Source organism: Trichosurus vulpecula, chromosome 7 (assembly GCF_011100635.1).
Source record: "Trichosurus vulpecula isolate mTriVul1 chromosome 7, mTriVul1.pri, whole genome shotgun sequence".
NCBI lineage: Eukaryota > Metazoa > Chordata > Mammalia > Diprotodontia > Phalangeridae > Trichosurus > Trichosurus vulpecula.
In genome coordinates this window covers 13,474,872-13,493,614 of record NC_050579.1, presented here as the reverse complement: position 1 = coordinate 13,493,614, position 18,743 = coordinate 13,474,872, and the positions used below count along the sequence as shown (strand labels likewise).

The 18,743-nt window shown below is 51.6% G+C and overlaps 1 protein-coding gene and 2 non-coding genes across 3 annotated transcripts; all 3 read left to right on the top strand.

Moving 5' to 3' along the window:
- Window positions 1–4,480: 4,480 nt before the first annotated feature.
- On the top strand, window positions 4,481–13,196 carry NCL (nucleolin). Its single transcript, XM_036767788.1, has 13 exons — window positions 4,481–4,670; window positions 5,910–6,017; window positions 7,471–7,918; window positions 8,331–8,525; window positions 8,699–8,782; window positions 8,966–9,104; window positions 9,961–10,079; window positions 10,197–10,323; window positions 11,019–11,318; window positions 11,426–11,562; window positions 11,940–12,066; window positions 12,354–12,592; window positions 12,694–13,196. Exons 1-13 carry the CDS (start codon window positions 4,653–4,655, stop codon window positions 12,768–12,770), a joined length of 2,118 nt encoding a protein of 705 aa, XP_036623683.1. The 5' UTR covers window positions 4,481–4,652; the 3' UTR covers window positions 12,771–13,196.
- LOC118858844 lies at window positions 8,825–8,897 on the top strand. Its single transcript, XR_005010967.1, has one exon. It is a non-coding gene; the product is annotated as a small nucleolar RNA SNORD82 (small nucleolar RNA).
- Window positions 11,727–11,805, top strand: LOC118858848. Its single transcript, XR_005010971.1, has one exon. It is a non-coding gene; the product is annotated as a small nucleolar RNA SNORD20 (small nucleolar RNA).
- Window positions 13,197–18,743: the final 5,547 nt, after the last annotated feature.

The following is an 18,743-nucleotide window of genomic DNA, read 5'->3' as shown; positions in this document are numbered from 1 at the left end:
CAATGAAAACAAAAGCCTGGCACTGAAGTAAATAAGTGGGCATCTTTTAGCTTTGGGATGGTCTGTCTACTTCCCAAGTGCTTAACCCAGTCCCTGACATAGTAAGCAAGCAAGCCATCCATCAAAAAACCTTTCTGAAGCACCTACTGTGTGCCAGGAGCTTTACAAAAAAGAGGCAAAAGACAGTCCCTGACCTCAAGGAGCTTACAGTCTAAAGGGGGAGAGCACTTGCAAACAAAGCAGGCTACATACAAGACAAATAGGAAATCATTAAAAGGGAGAAGGCAGGAGGGCTTGCTGGAGAAGGCGGAATTTTAGTGGTGACTTAGAGGAAGCCAGAGAGGCCTGTGACCAGAGGGAAGGAAGGACAGTGTTCCAGGCATGGGAAGGGGTGGGGGGGCAGCCAAAGAATGCTCAGAGCTGAGAGATGGAGGATCTTGTTCATGGCACAGCCAGAAGGCTGGGGTCACTGGATCGAAGAGTGAGTGGTGGGGAGTGAGGTATAAGACTGCTCTTAATAAATGCTTGCTAATTGGATTTAGGGCCCTCCCCCATCCCTTGGAGGGCATCCACTCCAGTCAATACTGTCCTTGCCAGCAACTCAAGCAAGGATATGTTATGCCTGCATGTCTGACTCTCTGTGACCCCACTTGGGGTTTCCTTGGCAAAGGTCCTGGAGTGCTTTGCCATTTCCTTCTCCAGCTCATTTGACAAATGAGGAAACTGAGGCAAACAGGGTGAAGTGACTTGCCCAGGGTCACACAGCTAGGAAGTATCTGAGGCCAGATTTGAACTCAGGAAGAAGAGTCTTCCTGATTCTAGAATCTATTCACTGTGGCACCACCTAACTAAATACAAAATGTGTACAAGGTATATGTGAGTAGTTTTAGTGCTCATTAGTAGCTGGGGGTAAAGGAGAGGCATCTGAATTGAGTTTGGAAGGACATGCAGAGATGAAGAGGAAGAACACTTCAGGCATAGTGGACTGCCCATGCAAAGGCTTGGAGAGGGGAGAAACAGCAAGAGATCCACTTAGTCTGCATCACAGACTGTGCAAAGGGGAAAAATGTGCAACAAGCCTAGAAAGGCTGGTGAGACAAGAGTCAGCTGGTGGAAGGCCCCGAGTGCCCAACAGAGACATCTCAGAGTCCAGAAGACCTGAGTTCAAATCCAGCCTCAGACACTTGACACACTTACTAGCTGTGTGACCTTGGGTAAGTCACTTAACCCCAATTGCCTGGCCCTCCCCCTCAAAAAAAAAAAAGACATATCTGTATTGAGTTTGTCTGAAGGTTCCAATAGCTGCTGGAAAATCAGGCCTCTGCCCACTAGTCCTCAGCCACCAAGGTGATCTTGTCACAGCACAGGTCTGACCATGTCACTCCCCTACTCAAGAAACTGCAGGGGATCCCTATGTCCTCCAGGATCAACTACATTCAAAGCCCTTCCTAACCTGCCCCCTCTTCTTACACCTTACTCCCCAATGTGTTCTCTTCAATCCAGTGACACCGGCCTCTTAGCTGGGTTAGGAACAAGACCCTCCATCTCTTGGCTCTGGGAATTGTCCCTGGTGTCTGGAATACTCCCCCATTCTCACCTCTACCTTTGACCTCTCCGGCTTCCTCTAAGTCCCAACTAAAACCCCACCTTCTCCAGGAAGCCTTTCCCAAGCCCAAATAACTCTGGTTCCTTCCCTCTGTGGATCATTTCCTATTTTTCCTGACTGTGGCTTGTTTGTACACCGTCATTTAGTCTCCCCCTCAGATTGAGCTCTTCGAGGGCAAGGATTGTCTTTTGCCTCTTTTTGTCCCCACCCCCAGGGGATATCTCAAACTGGGGGCCCTGGACACATATTAAACTGAGTATGTCCAAAGCAACTCATTTTCGTCCCCCCAAATGCTTCCCTTTTCCTAACATTCCTGTTCCTGTGGAGAGCCCCATTGTCCTCCCTGTCCCTGAGGCTTACAACCTCAGCCAATCAGTTGCCAAGACCTGCATGTCTCTAATACACCCCCTTCTCTCCTCTGACCCCCCCCCCACCCTGGTGCAGCCCCTCATCACCTCATGCTTGGACTACGGCCATAGCTGCTGGGGGGTCAGCCTGCCTCAAGTGTCTCCCCTCCAGCCCATCAAAGGGATTTTCCTAAATCTCAGGTCCCATCACGTCACTCTCCTTTCTTTCCTTGACTCCCCCCCCAAGTAATCAACTCTCGTGGCCCCCAATTGCCTTCAGGATCAGACACAGACTCCTCTGTTTGGCTTTTAAAGCTCTTTGTATCCTGAACCCTTCCAGCCTTCTCCGTCTTCCACATTCTCCGAACGCAGTGATATGTCCTCCTCGTTCACATTATGCTCCATTTCCCAACTCCAGACTTTTTCCCTGGCTGTCCCCCACACCTGGAAAGCTCCCCCTCCTCCTCTGTGTCTCCCAGCTTTGAGTCCCAATTAAATTCTTACTTTCCATGAAAAGTTCTTCCCATGCCTCCTTAATGGTCCTTCTCTCCAGGTCAGCCTGTCTCTAGCTTGTTTGTAGATTGAATTCTGCATGCAGTCTCCCCCATCAGAGGATGAGTTTCTTGAGGGCAGGAACTGTCCTTTGCCTTTCTTTCCATCCCTACTGTTGAGCTCAGTGCCTGATAAGTAGTAGGCACTTAATAAATGCTTATTGACTCAAGTTTCCGTAAGAATGACATTAGTCAATCAGATGTGGTACAAAAATCTAGCTAAGACACATCCAATGTTTTCCCTGACCTACCAGTCTCATAAAGCACCAAAAAGGCAATCTGGTCACTGGGCTTGACTTGTTTCCACGAAGCCAGGCTGCCTCTCGGAGATCACCGCTTCCTTTTCTACATCTTTATCCCTTTAATAGAGCATTGGAGATTCTTGCTCCTTGGCCTACATCTGGCAGACTCCATTCTCTTTCCTCTTTAGAAAATCAGGACAATTGCTCTTCTGCAGCCCTGGGGTTTCCCCTCCAATTTTCCAGGCTCCTTCTGAGGTCCCATCTGCTTATTTCTGGGTTCCGAAGGCGTAGCTCTCACCCAGACCTTTGAGGGCCCATGGTCTCGAGATGTGAGAATCCCTAGGAAGCCCACCTGAGGGAACAGAGTCAGGAAGTGGCTGAAGGGGCCCAAGGTGGTCCTGGCTCTGGTGATCTCCAGCAGTGACTTGGGTGTAGAAGGAGAGTCTGGGGACGCCTCAGACAAAGGAGGGGGTTTTGGTCATTTGAAATCGAACCTAACTGAGAACATTCACACATTTAAGAACTTTTGTCCTGCTCTTTCCTAGGCCTAAAGCACCTTTTCTGGGGCCAGGAATTGAGTGGGTGAAGCTAAACTCTTGCCCGCCCCTCTACCTGCAGGCACCCGGGTCCCTAGGGCATGGCCGTGGGCTCCGGCCTGTCCCCTGCCCAGCTGCAGCTTCCTGGACTCTAGACCCTTTGGGTCTGCCCATTCTGCTCTAGCTCTGGTGGGGGCCCGGCGCTCCCTGCTCCCCTACTCTGAAAGAGCCGATCTGGGCCCCTGTGAGTCAGTGTGCGCAAAGCCAGCCCTGGGCCTGGGGGCTAGGACAATCAGCCCTCCCCGCAGGATCACCGGCCTCCTGAAGAGGCCCTGACCCCTTCTGGTGGGGTCCCCGGGGCCAGTCATGTCACTCAGCACGGCCCCTGGATGGGGGTGGGGGGGCGCTGGGAGCGGCTCCCTCGATGGCTCCTCTGCGGGGGGGGGGGGGGGGGGGGGGCGGGGGGACCCGAGATTGGGCACTGGGAGGGAGGGGCCGAAGAGGCCACTTTACAGACGGGGAAACTGAGCTCAAGTTGCCCGCCCTCTGGCCGGTGTCTGGAGCTTTGCAGAGCTCACCGAACGAAAGCCTGGGGCAAAAGGGGCCCTTCCATAACCCATTGTACAGATGGGGAAGACGGAGGCTCAGGGAGGCAGGCCCTGCACGAGGATGGAGGGTCTCGGATGCATGGGCTCTTAGAAGCCACTGAGGCCTCTTTGCATTTGACAGACAAGGAAACTGAGGCAGGCTGTGTTGGCCTGACTTGGAGGGGGTCAGGGGGCTAGGACGGGGCTGGGGCTGGACCGGAGCTCGGGTCCGTACGGTGCTCTCCGCCCCACGTGAGGTTCCCTGCCCGGGGTGGCATCCTGGCTCTCCCCCGTTAATCCAGCCCGGCGGGGATCAAGATGTCCGCCACCGGGCGACCAGAGGCCACACGTGGGCAGGCTGCGCCCTGGCGCCACGTGCTCCCCCGCGTTCCGCCGCGTTCCATTCCACTCCCGAGCGCGCCCCGCCCACCGGCCAATCAGCATGCAGCTCCCGCCTCGCGCCCGGCGCTCTTGCGCGCCCCGCCCCGGCGAGGCCCCCCCGCTCCATCAGCCCCGCCCCCTCGGCCTGGATCAGCCTTGGATTGGCCGGCGCGGGCTCGGGGGCGGGGAGCGGGCGCTGGTTGGCCGCCAGGGCGTCACGGGGTCGGGGCGAGCTCCTTTCCAGTCGCGCCGAGGGGGCAGGCTCAGTCTTTCGTCTCAGTCTCGGCCAGCAAAGGGCTGCTCGCGGACGGACTCCTGCCCTCGCTCTCCGCCGCCACCGACATTGCCTGGGCCTCGGCCGACGGATCTGCACTCTCCGCGCCCTAGTCACGCGCCTCCACCATGGTGAAGTTGGGGAAGGTGAGAGACGTAGGCCCAGCGCCGCCACGCGCCCCCAGGGCTGCGGGGCCTAGCGGGCCTGGGCGCGCGAGAGCGGGGAGGAGCGCGACGGCGCGTGCGCGGCGCGGGGCTCCCGAGAAGTCTCGCGCGACTCGGAGCCGCCGCCGCCGCTGCTGTCCCTGCGGGCGGGAGGCGAGGGCCCTGGGAGCCCGGAGCGGAGAGCGGCGGGAGGGAAGGCGGGGAGGGAGGCCCGGAGGCCGCGCGTGCGCGCTGGGCCCCGAAGAGGGAGGGAGCGATGGGGCCAGGGCCGCCGGGAAGTCATCGCCGTGCGCCGTGGGCCGGCCCCGGCTGGCGCACGTGTCCGGGAGGTTCGCACGTGGGCGCGGGGCTTGCCGGCCATGTGGGTCGGTGTCCGCGTGTGGCGGCCTCGGGGAGAACGGGGTGGCCGGAACCGGGCCGGCCTCAAACCCGGGTCCCTGGGTGGCCGCGGGCCCCAGGTCCCTCATCTGTCAGAAGGGCAGCCGTGACCACGTGGCCTCATGGTCCTGCCGACCCCTGACTTAACCCATGTCTGATCCCTCCCTGGGGTTGATCTGGAGGGGGAGCGGAAAGTCTGCGGTAAGGGAGAGAGGAGCTGGGCAGGGCCTGGGGAATCCGAGGCTTCCGGGGTGCCTGGAGGGGACGGACTGACGGGAATAAGGGTCCTTGCCGCCGGAGTGCCCGGGTAGGGGGGGAGGGGCTGGATTTGTAGCCTGGGCAGTGCTCTCAGCACGTGCTAACTCGCCGCCCCACGTGGCCTTGCTGGTGGGTGGCCCTTAACCAAAGTCCCAAAAGTCTGTTCGAGTCAAGTTTTTGGGAAAGTCAGAGGAACGCTAGAACTCTAGTAGTGGTTCAGAGCAGATGTGAAAGCTATTTACTGGAACGTTGGGGGGCGCATTCCCTTGTAACGAGCAACAAACAAGTATTGGCTTGGAGCACTTGGCTTTAATTTGGTGACCTTCCATTTCGGTGTTTTGGAGGTCTGCAGTTGACCAGAATTTTCAAATATTCTTTAGTTGTTGGCATCAGGAGGGAGGCTGGGAAAGGGGAGGGATCTTTCCATAAGGAGAACTGCCTAACCTGAAATGGTGGGTTTTGGGCCCATTTGGAAGCTGGCAAACTTTATAAATTTGATGGTTATCTTTGATGCTTCTGACCTCCTAGGAGAAAACTTGAGGTGCTGGAATATAAGTGTCATGCTCTTTTGGTCTTAAACTCTAGGCTGCTAAAAATCAGGGTGAGCCAAAGAAAATGGCCCCTCCCCCAAAGGAGGTGGAAGACAGTGAAGATGAGGACATGTCAGAAGATGAAGAAAGCAGTGGAGAAGAGGTAACTTTGCAACTTCATACAGAAATGATTTTTGTTGTGTAAAGAAAGCAAACTAAACTCTTCAGAGACTCAAAGGAAATTGGTAGGCAAGACTTTGGCAAAGTTTGATGCTGTGTAACTGTTTCGTTGGCATCTGTTCATTTTAAACCTTCATTAGATAAAGGATAATTTTGGGGGGCTGGTCACAGCAATGTTCAAATCTGGGAGAATAAGGGAGAAATTAATTGAAAGTCCAAACTATCTTGGAGGGCAGGCAGCATTGATAAGGGCTTAGGTGACTCTTGGGGCACACTTTTCTAGGAAAGATGCTAAAGAACACCTCAATAAGGAGTTCCCTGAAATTCACAGGGCGTTTGTGAACTCTTTACGTGGGCTAATTAATGCTTACAACTAGGCAGGACCCTTGCCTTGCCTAGAATAGAGCCCAGCAGCCTTTGTTGGGGTGGTTGAATCCACTCACTGCTTTAGAGTTGTGGGCTGTTAGGCTAACCTTGGCACGGCTAAATATGTGGTGTTAGCCTCTTCCCTGATGTCTTTGGAAGAAGGTAAGAAAAACTCGATGTTGACTGAAAACGTTGTTGATTCAGATGCTTTTTAATATTAATAGCCTTAAAAATAGAGGCATGGACCTTAACTTGGATTGCTAGGATGTAAGTTCTATCCAAAGGGGAGAACGTGCTTATACTTAAAGTACAGACTTGGCTCCTTTCCACATGCTTGACTTTCTGTTTCCTCATCCATAAAACAGGTTAGACCAAGTTCTTTCCTAGCTCTGACATGACTTGGAGGATTGGGAATTTCTGAATCCAGGGTCCTTGAGAATCTAATTGACAAGCTAGAATCACAGAACCTTGTTCATAGGGTAACAGATCCAGGGCTGGAAGAGGCCTCAAAGACCCACCTAGTCCAACCTCTTTTTGGAGCTGCCTCCTGGCAAGCATTAGGGAGTTCAGGAGGACGATTTAGATCAAACTCCCTCAGGGAGCTTATACTCTAGCACTTCAGACCCAGATGGGCATGCAGTACTTGAGGGTAGATAGCGTGGAACAAATTGTATGATGTACCCAGAATAGAACAGAGTGACAGTGGAATTGCATTGCCCTCTTTGGCACCCAAATTACAGTTTTGAGTTGGCCATGTATAGTGCCTGATTCTTGATGCTTTCCTCCCTGCCCCTTTCAAAACTTTTTAGCCCAGGCCTGACTTAAATTCCAGCACTTCATATCTGTATGAGCAAGTTCTCAGGGTACAGGTTGTAGTGGAAGATGGGTGGGCCATTCAGACTCTGGATCCCTGCTGGGGGAGGGGGAGGGGAGGCACCGGGTGACCTGCCTTGTTTTCGTTGGTTAGCGCTTTAAAGTCTGTCTTGATATTTATGTCTTGAGTTGTTTTTTTACTTTTAGGTAAAAAGTGTTTTGTAAATTATAACACTTTGTAAATAAATTGTTACTAGGTTGTAGTTCCTCAGAAGAAGGGCAAAAAGGCTGTGGCCACACCAGCAAAGAAGGTACCACCAACCAAAAAAGCTGTCGTCGCCACCACACCATCCAAGAAAGCAGCTGTGACTCCTGGTAAGAAGGTGGCCACCCCAGCCCCTGCCAAGAAGGCGGCTACCCCCGCCAAAGCCGCCGTCACCCCAGGCAAGAAGGGAGCGGCTTCAGCTAAGCCAGCTGCAAAAGCAGCAGTGCCCCCAGCCAAAGGGGCAAAAAATGGAAAGAATGCCAAAAAGGAGGAGAGTGAGTCTGAAGAAGAGGACAGTGAAGAGGAGGAGGATGAAGAATTTGAGCCTCCCAAAGCCACAAAGATGGGAGCGACTCCCGCCAAACAAGACTCTGAGGATGAGGAGGACGATGAAGAGGAGGAGGAGGATGACAGTGACGAGGATGAAGAAGATGAGGATGGTAAGTTTCTATTCTGGTGGTGGTAAAGAACCTTTGTTAGGAAATCCATAAGCTTTCTACTGGCCTTCACTTAGGCCTGAGTTAGATTCTCTCAGTAGAGGCGGCATCACCCGGAAATCAACCACCTAGTGTCTGGTCCTGGGAAGATAGTGCCCCACCCTCAGCCCATTGCCTATTTCCTAAAGTCCTCTAAGAGTCCCTCTGGTGATCCCCCAGAAATCTCTGGTGGAGTCTTTTCTCTCTGGATGAGTGGCTGTAAAGGTTCCATCCCTAACGCACTTGTCAAAATCGGACATAGGGACGGCATTTCCTGGAAGTCTTGGAGCTTGTTAATAAATGGGAAGGATTGTCATTCTTACTCATCTGTTCCCTCCCTCATGGGAGAGTACTCAAGTAGAGGCATTCTTTTTAGACTCTGAAGAAGAAGCTATGGACACCACACCTGCCAAAGGAAAGGCTGCTGCCGTGAAAGCTGCTGCGGGGAAATCTGGGAAGGCCAAGGAATCAGAGGAGGAAGATGATGAGGAAGAGGAAGAGGAGGAAGATGATGAAGATGAGGATGACGAGGAGGAAGAGGAGGAGGAGGAGGAAGAAGAAGAGGAGGAAGGTAAGGATTGGAGAAAGAAACCTTAGGTCAGTGGGTGCCTCCAGGCCTGAATTTGTCTGGCCCTTTTCTTGGCCCCAGAGCAAGCAGGTGCTGCACAGGAATTGGTTGGGTGATACTAGAAGTGGGCTGGTGGCAGGAGGTGGTCATGTGCCTGCTGCTCTTATGCTTTTCAGTGCCCGTGAAAGAAGCACCTGGAAAGAGGAAAAAGGAAATGGGCAAACAGAAAGCCCCCGAAGCCAAGAAACAGAAACTAGATGGTAAGTGCGGCCCAAAGCAAGCCTCTAGTTGGGGCAGGGGTGGGCACAAGTGATGATCTGACAGGGGACTTAATTCTGAAGCCTGATTGATACTCACTATGACAAGCTGATGTGCTCCTGGGCTTCTGGGTCTCTACAGCAAAGTCACCTTTCCCCTCCTAACACATTATTTCTTTGCAACAGCTGAAGCGTCTACAAATTTCAATCTCTTTGCTGGTAACCTGAACGTCAACAAAACTGCCTCTGAGCTGAAAAGTGGCATCACAGACTTCTTTTCAAAAAAGGACCTTACCGTTGTGGATGTCCGCATTGGTGCCACCAGGTAAGTATCCTGAGTGTTAACATTTACAGGGTGCTGCAGGGACCCCCCCTACCAGCATTTTAAAAAGTGACCTCGCAGTTTTTTGCTTAGCAGATTTAGAGTCGAAAAGAACACTTACCTCAGCAGATTTGACTTGAAACACCAGAGAAGCATTACATAGGGGATATGGAGTCAGGAAGGCATGGAGGTCAAGGCCCATCCCTGTCTTTCACCCTCACGCTCTAGGTGACTGTTCAGACTGAAGACTAGATCGGAGGTCATGCCAGGAGCTCATACCTCCTTTGTGGCCATGCCCATCTGTTACGTGGTTGGTCTTGGGTCTCTGAGGCAGCTGCTGCAGTCTTGGTGGCCAACGCACTAGAGGCAGCCATTCAGTCTCTTGGTCTGAGCCAGTTGGTGGTCTTTGGCACCAAGTTGCAGAGCTTGGCCAGGAAGAAACAGCAGCCATATATTTAAACCTTATTATCTTCCTTTTGTGGTGAAAGGGACTCCTTTCAGATGTTTAGGATCTGAGTCAGGGGAATGCTCCAGGCCACCCTCAGATTGTGAGCTGAAAGACACTCTGTCCCTTAAGAAAATATGGTGTTGGTCTCTGCCATCCAAGTCACCACTGCTGGGATTTTCACTGTGCATTTCCCTCAGACCTTCCTAGAAATAGAGTTAAGAAGGGTGTATGTGGGACAAACCTGCCTGCCTTGCTTAGCTGTCAGCGTGTTCCCCTTGCCACTGGGCTTCATCTCAACAGTTTGGGACGTCATGGGGTTGTTCTCATCCAGAATTGGACCCCAGCCTAGTGGCATCTTTCCCCTCATCTGGTGGTGGTTTGGAGCTTCCTCCTTTTTTTTCTTCTTTCCAGGAAGTTTGGCTATGTGGAATTTGAATCTGCTGAAGACATGGAAAAGGCTCTGGAACTCAGTGGCTCCAAAGTGCTTGGCTCTGAAATTAAGCTGGAAAAAGCAAAAGAAAACAAGAAAGGTGAGGGGAAGGGGAGGCTTTGGGCTGGCCCCTCATTGTTCTCTTCCTGTGGGTGGTGTCTCCTGTTCAGGCCCCTTTCAGAAAACCCAGTTGTAACAGGACCTTTCTCTACTGTAGACCGAGACGCAAGAACACTCTTTGTCAAGAATCTGCCTTATAAAGTGACTCAAGAGGAGCTCAAAGAAGTGTTTGAAGATGCTATTGAAGTCAGGCTGGTCTGCACCAAGGATGGGACCCCTAAAGGGTAGGTTGGTGTTTGTGATGGAGGGGTTGGGGCGGGGCTTTCAGAACTAAAAAGCCCAAGTGGGCAATCTGGTCAGAGAATGTGCTGTACAATGCAGTGGGACTTAATGCTGCAGGCACACTGTGTGCTGGATATCCTACCACAGGCAGCACATACAGTCCCTGCTGCCCTGACTCGATCTCAACGGCTGAGTCCTCTTCAAAGGGAGGCTTGCTTGTAACAGTGTGAGCTCAGCGGACACACACCAATGAATTTCTGTGCCCTTGACAAAGTGTTAAAGTGGGAAGGTGTTGTGGATTGAGTGTCCCAGTCTCCTCTTGGTACCTTTGCATCCGTGGGTAAATAAATCACTTGGAATCGGAATCCTCCTTGGTTTGCCTGCATTAGGGAAGAAAGAATTCCCCACAGTGAAGCAGCTGCATCAGATGGCCCCTGGGTGTAGGAGCCATCAAGGGAGTGGGAAGCTGGGCACTGTTGACCACAGGACTGCCCACGTGTTAGCACCCACAATCCCTAGGGACCCAGAGTCTCCGCCTTGGCCTCATTGTCCAGTGTATATGTAGACACCAGGTGCAATTTTTTAACTCTAGCACAGGCTGAGATCCACCTCTGTGTGGTGTGTGCCTCCTTTATGTTCTTCCTCTTTTGGAAATGTTGAGTAAACCACTGGCTTGACCACCCACCCCATTTTCCAGAATTGCCTACGTTGAGTTTAAGACCGAAGCAGATGTGGACAAGGCCTTGGAAGAGAAGCAGGGCACTGAGATCGATGGCCGAGCGCTCATTCTGGACTACACAGGGGAGAAGAGCCAAGGACAGGAGAACTCGAGAGGGAAGAATAACTCCTGGGGTGGGGGCAACAGCAAGCCGACAGACTCCAAGACCCTGGTGCTGAACAACCTGGCCTACAGCGCCACCGAGGAGAGCCTGCAGGAAGTATTTGAGAAGGCCACATCCATCAGCTTGCCCCAGAACAACCAAGGCCGACCCAAAGGGTGAGAGGGTCGGGCATCAGCGGGCAGCGGGAGCTGATGGGTGCCTCTTGAGGCCGGTGTCTTGGGGACTCTTCCAGGGCATCTAAATAGTTTGCCTTCCTGCCTAGGTACGCATTCATTGAATTTGCCTCAGTGGAAGATGCGAAAGAAGCTTTGAATTCTTGTAACAACATAGAGATTGAAGGCAGAGCCATCCGGCTGGAGCTGAAGGGACAGAAGGCTGCCAATGCAGCCCCAAGGAACCGTAAGTGAAGGGGGCGGGGGGGGGGGGGGCATGCTGCCATCCCCGTAGGTAGAGGGGCCGAATCAGTGAGATTCCATTTCCAGATCTTCACCTGCAGAAGAAAGGGCCTTTAGTATAAAGTACTAAGTTTGAAGAATGGGGAGAGGGCCTCGACTTGTTGCAGCTGGATGTGATGACTAATTATCTGAGAATTGCTGATGAAATCTCTAGAAAATTCCTCTAGATAGTCAAGTTCTGATCCAGCTCATGTCTCAGGGCATAACTCAATGAAGGTCTGGTCACCGTTCGCTTTGGCTTGTACAAGCCTACTGTGTGCTGAGACACATTGTAGGGCCTCTTAGTGCAGGAGATGACATGTCAGCATCTTCTTTCCCCAGAGTCCTACAAAACCTTGTTCGTCAAAGGCCTGTCTGAAGATACGACGGAAGAAACATTGAAAGATTCGTTTCAAGGCTCTGTGGGTGCCAGGATAGTCACAGACAGGGAGACAGGGTCTTCGAAAGGGTATGTGGTAGGATCTTCGGGGTCCCTGGGTAGGTGGCTCAGTGTCTTCTCAATGAGCTCCTCCCTGTCTACCAGTGACAGGCTGTGGATTCGCACGAGAAGAACATAATCTTTCACTACCACGTGGTATCATGTGTCACCTGTTATGGGGACACTGGTGCGTGGCTGTGAGACAGATGCATGCCTGACAATCTTGAAACCCAGGGGCACTGAGTTGGATTAAAGGGACGTTTGCCATCTGGCACTGCCTCTGCCAACCTGTGCCTTTGCTGCTGACCCTGTATTAGGTTCGGTTTTGTCGACTTCAACTCAGAGGAAGATGCCAAAGCTGCAAAAGAGGCCATGGAGGATGGGGAGATCGATGGAAACAAAGTAACCCTGGACTGGGCCAAGCCTAGCGGCTTTGGTGGCCGAGGGGGCGGCCGAGGCGGCGGTGGCGGTGGCCGGGGAGGCTTCGGGGGCCGAGGTGGCGGAAGAGGAGGCCGAGGGGGCTTTGGAGGCAGAGGAGGCCGAGGAAGCTTTGGAGGTAAGGGCATGCTAGCCTGGGTCTGTTGCAGATGGAGGCTGAGCCTGGGGGGGTCTTGTGGATGTTCATTGGTATTCACGGGGGGCCTCTCATGCACACAGGTCGGGGTGGCTTCCGAGGAGGCAGAGGAGGAGGAGGTGACAACAAGCCACAAGGAAAAAAGACGAAGTTTGAATAGCTTCCCCCCTTCTCTTTTTCCCCTGCTATGTGAACGGACTCTGGGGGTTTTCTCCTGTCGTCTAATCACTGACGGAGCCTTCTGAGAACATTCCAAGACAGACGGGCAGGCAGCCCGTGAGCGTCTTGGACAAACCTGGATGACATTTCAAGGGAGAGAGCGGCGGTTTTGACTGGACGGATGTTCCATATAAACTTTTTGCAGAGGGGTGGTAGCTCTGGGAGGTCACCTTTTTGTCTATGAGTTGTCTTGAGTTTATAATGTTATACCCCATGTACAAAACCATTTTTTTCCTACAAATACCTGTAGTGGTTTTTCGTTTCATTTTTATCCCCTTTTTTGGCTGTAAAGAAAAAAGGCAAATGTATTCTCATGGTTCCTGCTTTAGCAGCCTGTCTTAGGATACATTAAAAGGGCCTAACCTGGTGCAGGACTTGTTTCCTAAAGGGCTTTTGATCAAGGCACTGAGTAACGAAGCGATTGACTCCTGGGAGATGTTACTGTGTGTCCCTGTGCTGGGTCTGCCCACATGCCCTGACCAGGTACAACTCTGGGCCCCTTTCTGTTCTGGGACACTTGGAGATCCCTGCTCAGGCCTTTGCATCTGTCTTTGTGCTGTCAGAGGTCCCCCACAGCCGTGGCCATGAAGCAGTCATGGGGGTGTGTCAAACCCCCCTTCACTGGCAGGGCTAGTAGCAGCATGGCACCAGCAGAGGTCCTGGGGGGAACTTGAAGGTCCTAGGATAGTGATAGGCCACAATCTTGGTAAGGAAGTTGGCAAGGAAATCCTCTGGGGCTTTTGGTTGGTCACCGAGACCCTGCAGTTCCTCCTGGGAAGGTAAGTGATAGAGTCACCTGTCTACAAAGAATGAGGAGTCAGTGCCCAGGGTCAGAAACCCTGAAAGAAGGCTGTGAACAGCCAAGGACTGCCCCAAAAACAAGTAGAAAGGAAACCCACCTGGAAGAGGTGTGCCCAAAATTCAACTAGGACCAAAGATGCCAGGAGAGCCTGTATTCACTGCCAGGTCTGCTCCAGGTGATGGGACATTGGGGAAAGACTCAGAACCAAAGTTTGGACCTCCATGTTGAGGGGGCTGAGTTAGCGAAGGGGCACCCCATTAGAATTAATAGCTAGTTAAAGGTTTGTAGGTGCTGGTGGGTAGTCAAGGAGAGACTGGGTTGTGGCTGCTTTGGGAAAGTTGCTGGGAGGAAGATGGCCAGAAAGCATCATGGGGCCGAGTTGTCAGTGCCAGGATGCCCTCCCAAGATTTGCTGCCTGTGGTGGATGGACTGGTTCGTCACTGACCCAAGAGGTCCTGTGCATGCTGGGAAAGGAGAAACGGAAGGGACATCCACCCCCTTTTTAGACAAATCAAGGTGCCTGGCTATCCGTGAAGACGGTGCATACTGCTGGTGCCTAGGAAGCCTGCAGCCATTTTAGAGGTGTCACTAGCAAATGGTTGGAAAGGCTGTGCGGCCTCTCCCCAGCAGGTGGCGGCATAGGACCATCCAAGATACAGCAGCCCCAGCGCTGGCTGGGAAGGGTGGCCCGGGCTCCTCAGAGAGCAGGGTAGGCTCCAGGCTTGTGCATGCATTCCTTCCAGACCCCAAAGGAAGGGAGCTTGCTAAGGTGCAGTTTTAATGCGGCTTGGGGAGTCAGAACCTTTAAGGGAGTGTTGGAAGTGGAAATGGGAACATTTCCCAGTATTCACTAAGGTCCTGGGGTTGGAACTTTAGGCCATCAGATTAAGGGCAAGGAAGGCAATGTGACCATGGTGCCAGGTATGAGGCTGATGGGCCATTTTTGAGACTTATTTTTAGCTTTCAGCATCCCCCTCCCCTCTCCCCAAGAGGGCATGTGTGATCTGATGTAGGGTCTACACGTATGATCACAGTAAACGTTTCTACATTAGTCATTTTGTGAAAGAATCAGAACAAAAGGGAAAAACCACAAGAAATAAGTCTCCATAAACGTGCATTGTCCACATGTGCAGAACCCACGGTCCTTGCGAGCGGTTTTCCATCAGGAGTCTTGGGAATGTTGCGGGTCAATGCAGTGCTGAGAAGTTGGTCATGGCACAATGCTGCAGTTAGCGTGTCCCATGATCTGCTTCTGCTCCCCTCAGCCTAGAGCCAATAGAAGTCTTCGAAGGCTTTGCTGAAGTCCGCCTACTCGTCATTTTGTGTCTCCAGTCCCATGGAAGTGAGGTGGTACCTCAGAGTTGCTGTAATTCGCATTTCTCAGTAGTGATTTAGAGCATTTTTTTCATATGATTATAGAGCTTTAAATTCTTGATCTAAGAACTGCCTGTTCATATCCTTTGAACATTTATCAATTGGGGAATGACTTTTATTCTTACAAATTTGACTCAGTTCTCTGTATTTTCGAAATGAGGCCTTTGTCAGAGACGCTGGCTGCCAATAGTTTTCCCAGCTTTCTGCTTCGCTCATCTTGATTGCACAGGCATTTTTTCACAGGACTCTTTCCAACAGGCCCCCTCTGCGGGGGACCTACTTGTGCAGGGATGCTGCAGCTAGAGCGAGCAAGCTAGCTAGCTGGAGCCCAAGATGGGAGTTCTTAGCTTCACAATTCTGTACAAAGGATGTGGCCCGAAGAACTGGTGATCAGGAAGTTCTCAAGCACCTCAGGTCTATGTCCTTGTCTATTCTCCAACAGAGGGGATATTTGAATTCACTCCTAACCTTCAGAATGAGTGATGCCGCAAGCCTGCTTCTTCATTGATGTCTTTCTATTTAACAAGATGGGAGGAGGGGGCAGTATGCATCCCTTTGGGTAACAGAATGGGATCTTGACAGGTTGGAACCCTAGGTCGAATCTACGGACCCCACCAAAGTCCTATATTCAGAATCAAATAAGCCTGCCCACATGTGAGGAGTGAGTGTTCCAACAACAGCTTATATGAAAGTTTTCCACAGCTTGAGGTGAGAGAAATGCTTGCCTTGGGGAAGGCCCCTGGTCCTGCCCGCTGCTGGAGGGGTCATAAGAGTCAGGCCTGGGAGGACTTGGGATCACATTCACCTTTTCTTCTGTTTACAGATGAAGGGGAGCCCAGAGAGGAGTTAGCCAAGGTCATCCAGATAGGAAGGGGTACAGCTGGGTCCTACACCTTGAGAAAGTGCTCCTGAAGGAGGGGTATCTGCACAGTGAAGGATCTGGAAGTGTTCATAAGAAGGGATATTTATGATTGCAATCCTCAGATGTTTATTTTAAGGCTCATGAAAAAGTTCTCCAAAATGCAAAGTCAAAACTGCCCCAAGCTCACATTCAGAACTCTTCATAGGGGCATTGCTGGAAGGAGCCTCTGAAGCTATTGGCCCTACACCCCCCACACACAGCCATTTTACAGATGAGGAAACCAAGGCCGGGGAGGGGCCAGTATTAAGTGGCGTCCAAGGCCAGTGACCCTCACCATAGGAGAACTGAAAGGACAAGCTGCAAATGTTCAGTCAGTGAACATTTAGTAAGTGCCGGATGGGTGCCAGGCATGTGCTGAGCAGGAGGGGCAGTGTCGTTTCTTTGTCAAATGAGAGCATTGGGCTCCTGTGAGATCATCTTCATGACCCACGATCCCCCCGCCCAGTGCCCTCTGGGCCACATGGTCACAGGAAGTCTGAGGACGGGTCTCACCCCCTTATTTTGAAGGAGGCAACAGGCTGGGGGAGATTAATGACTGGCCCAAGGTCATGCACACGATCCATCGGATCAGAGATAGTTCGGGGAGGGGCCCCAAAGGCTGCCCATCCCCCTCATTTTACAGTTGAGAAAGCTGAGGTAAAAGTGCTTTGCTTGAGGTCACATAGGGAGTCAGTATCAGAAGCAGGATCTGAACCCGGTTCTCAGGACAGTAGTGTTCTTTCCAGACTGTGGCTTGTCTGCCCTCCCAGACTGGCTCAGGAGAGTCAAATCTAGAGTACAGAGAGGGAGATCCTCCCCCACAGTGAGGGCAGGTCTTTGCCAAAGCAGTTAGCTGTCCAGGGAATTTCTGTGCTGGTCTGGAAAGGATCTGGCAGCCACTGGAGCCTCTTGTGCAGAGCTTCTCCCGGCCCCGGCCTCCTTGGCCACAGCCTCTAAGGAGTCCACAGTGGGACCAGCCAGGAGGAGGAGAGTGGGGGCCCTGCCCCCCTCCATCTGGAATTCAGGGACGTCTTGGGGATCTTTGGGACCCACCATATTTGAGGCTTCCTTCATTTTCCACCATGCTGCCTCTGGGCATCTGAGGCCAGCTTGTCCAACCAGTTCTGAGAATCCCCTCCAAAGTGTCCCCAGAGAGTGGGCATCTGGCTCAATCTTGAAGCCTCCTGTGAAGGAGCCTGTGGCAGGTTCTGCGTGTGGACAGCAGCACCACCGACCACTGCTGGTTCAGCCCCCTGAGGCCAAGCTGAAGCAGGCTAACCCCTCCCTATAAGATAGCCTGCCTCTTCTTCCCTGTCCCTACCCAGCATGCTATCTGCTCTTCAGCTCTGAGCATTCCTCTGGCTATCCTCCATACCCAGAATTCTCTCCCTCTTCATGTCCATCGAGGGACTTCCCTGGCTTCTGTTAAGGCCCAGGTAAAATCCTTTCTTCTACAGGAAGCCTTTCCAAACCTCTCTCCAAGTTTTGTTTTGTTTTTTCAATTTCTTAGGGCAGCGAGGTGGCTCAGTGGGTAGAGCACACTGGGCTTGGAGTCAGGAAGATTTCTCTTCATGAGTTCAAATCCAGCCTCAGACACTTGCTAGCTACGTGATGCTGGGCAAGTCTGTTAACCCTGTTTGCTTTGGTTTCTCCTCTGTCAAATGGGCTGGAGAAGGAAATGGCAAACCACTTCAGTATCTTTGCCAAGAAAATCCCAAACTGGGTCATGAAGAGTTGGACATAAAACAAAAAAAAAGTGTTTCTTTAAAATTATTTCGTCAAATATTTCCCAATTACATTAGGGGTTTTTTTTAACAATTTTTTTTAAAATTTGAGTTCCAATTTCTCTCCCTTCTGCCCTTTCCCCACCCCTTGAGTAGGCAATTGATACATCAATTATACATGAGGTCGTGTAAAACATGTTCATATTAGCCCTGCCCAAGGCCTCAATTCCTTCTCCGTTAGTGACTTCCCATTTATTGTGTGTAGGCTTTGTCAGTGTCGAGCTCCTTACAGGCAGGGCCTGTCTGCTGCCTCTATGTCCCCAGTGCTTAGCAATGTCTGGCACATGGTACAGGTGATTAATAAATGCTTGTTTTCCAAAGGATTTATGAGGAAATGCTCCCCAGAAAAAGAACAGGTGGCATCTGAATGCAGATCAAAGCAGACTTTTTAAAATTTTCTTTTTTTGGGGGGGGGGTCCTGTGTTTTCTTTTGCAACATGGCTAAGATATAGGTTTTGTATGGCTGAACATGTATAACTTGTATCAAATTGCTTGCCTTCTCAAAGAGGAGGGGGAGAATTTAAAACTCAATTTTTAAAAATGAATGGTAATTGTTTTTATGTGTAATTGGGAAAAATACATAATTTTCTAAAATGAATAAACAAATGATTATTGATTGATTGTTCTGAGCTTCCCTACCACTGACACTGTTCTTTCAGAATTGTGGGGTGCTTTTGAATTCATCTTAATCTTCTGACCTGCTTCCAGCTTTTAAGAATCTGAATTGGTCTGAGAGCTCCCTGTGCATCCATACCAGTCTTCCTGTTCCTTGTCATCAGTTTGTGGGCTCAGCTTCATTCCCATGATCCCCTCTCTTGGCTTGTTTTCCCTATAGAATTGCTGGCCTTAGAATACAACTTTAGCCTTTCTACCAGCCCTTTGAATAGTTTTTCCCTAAACCTTGGATGGCCATCAGTGCTGTCTTCCAGCAGAGCCCTGAGATGGAGGCTCACTTCTCCTCCCATGATCACTTCCTTTCTCCTTTAGCCCCTGGCTTCTCCTCCATTCTGCTCAGAACCCAGGCTTAGAACAGTGATTCCCTTAACCACTTCC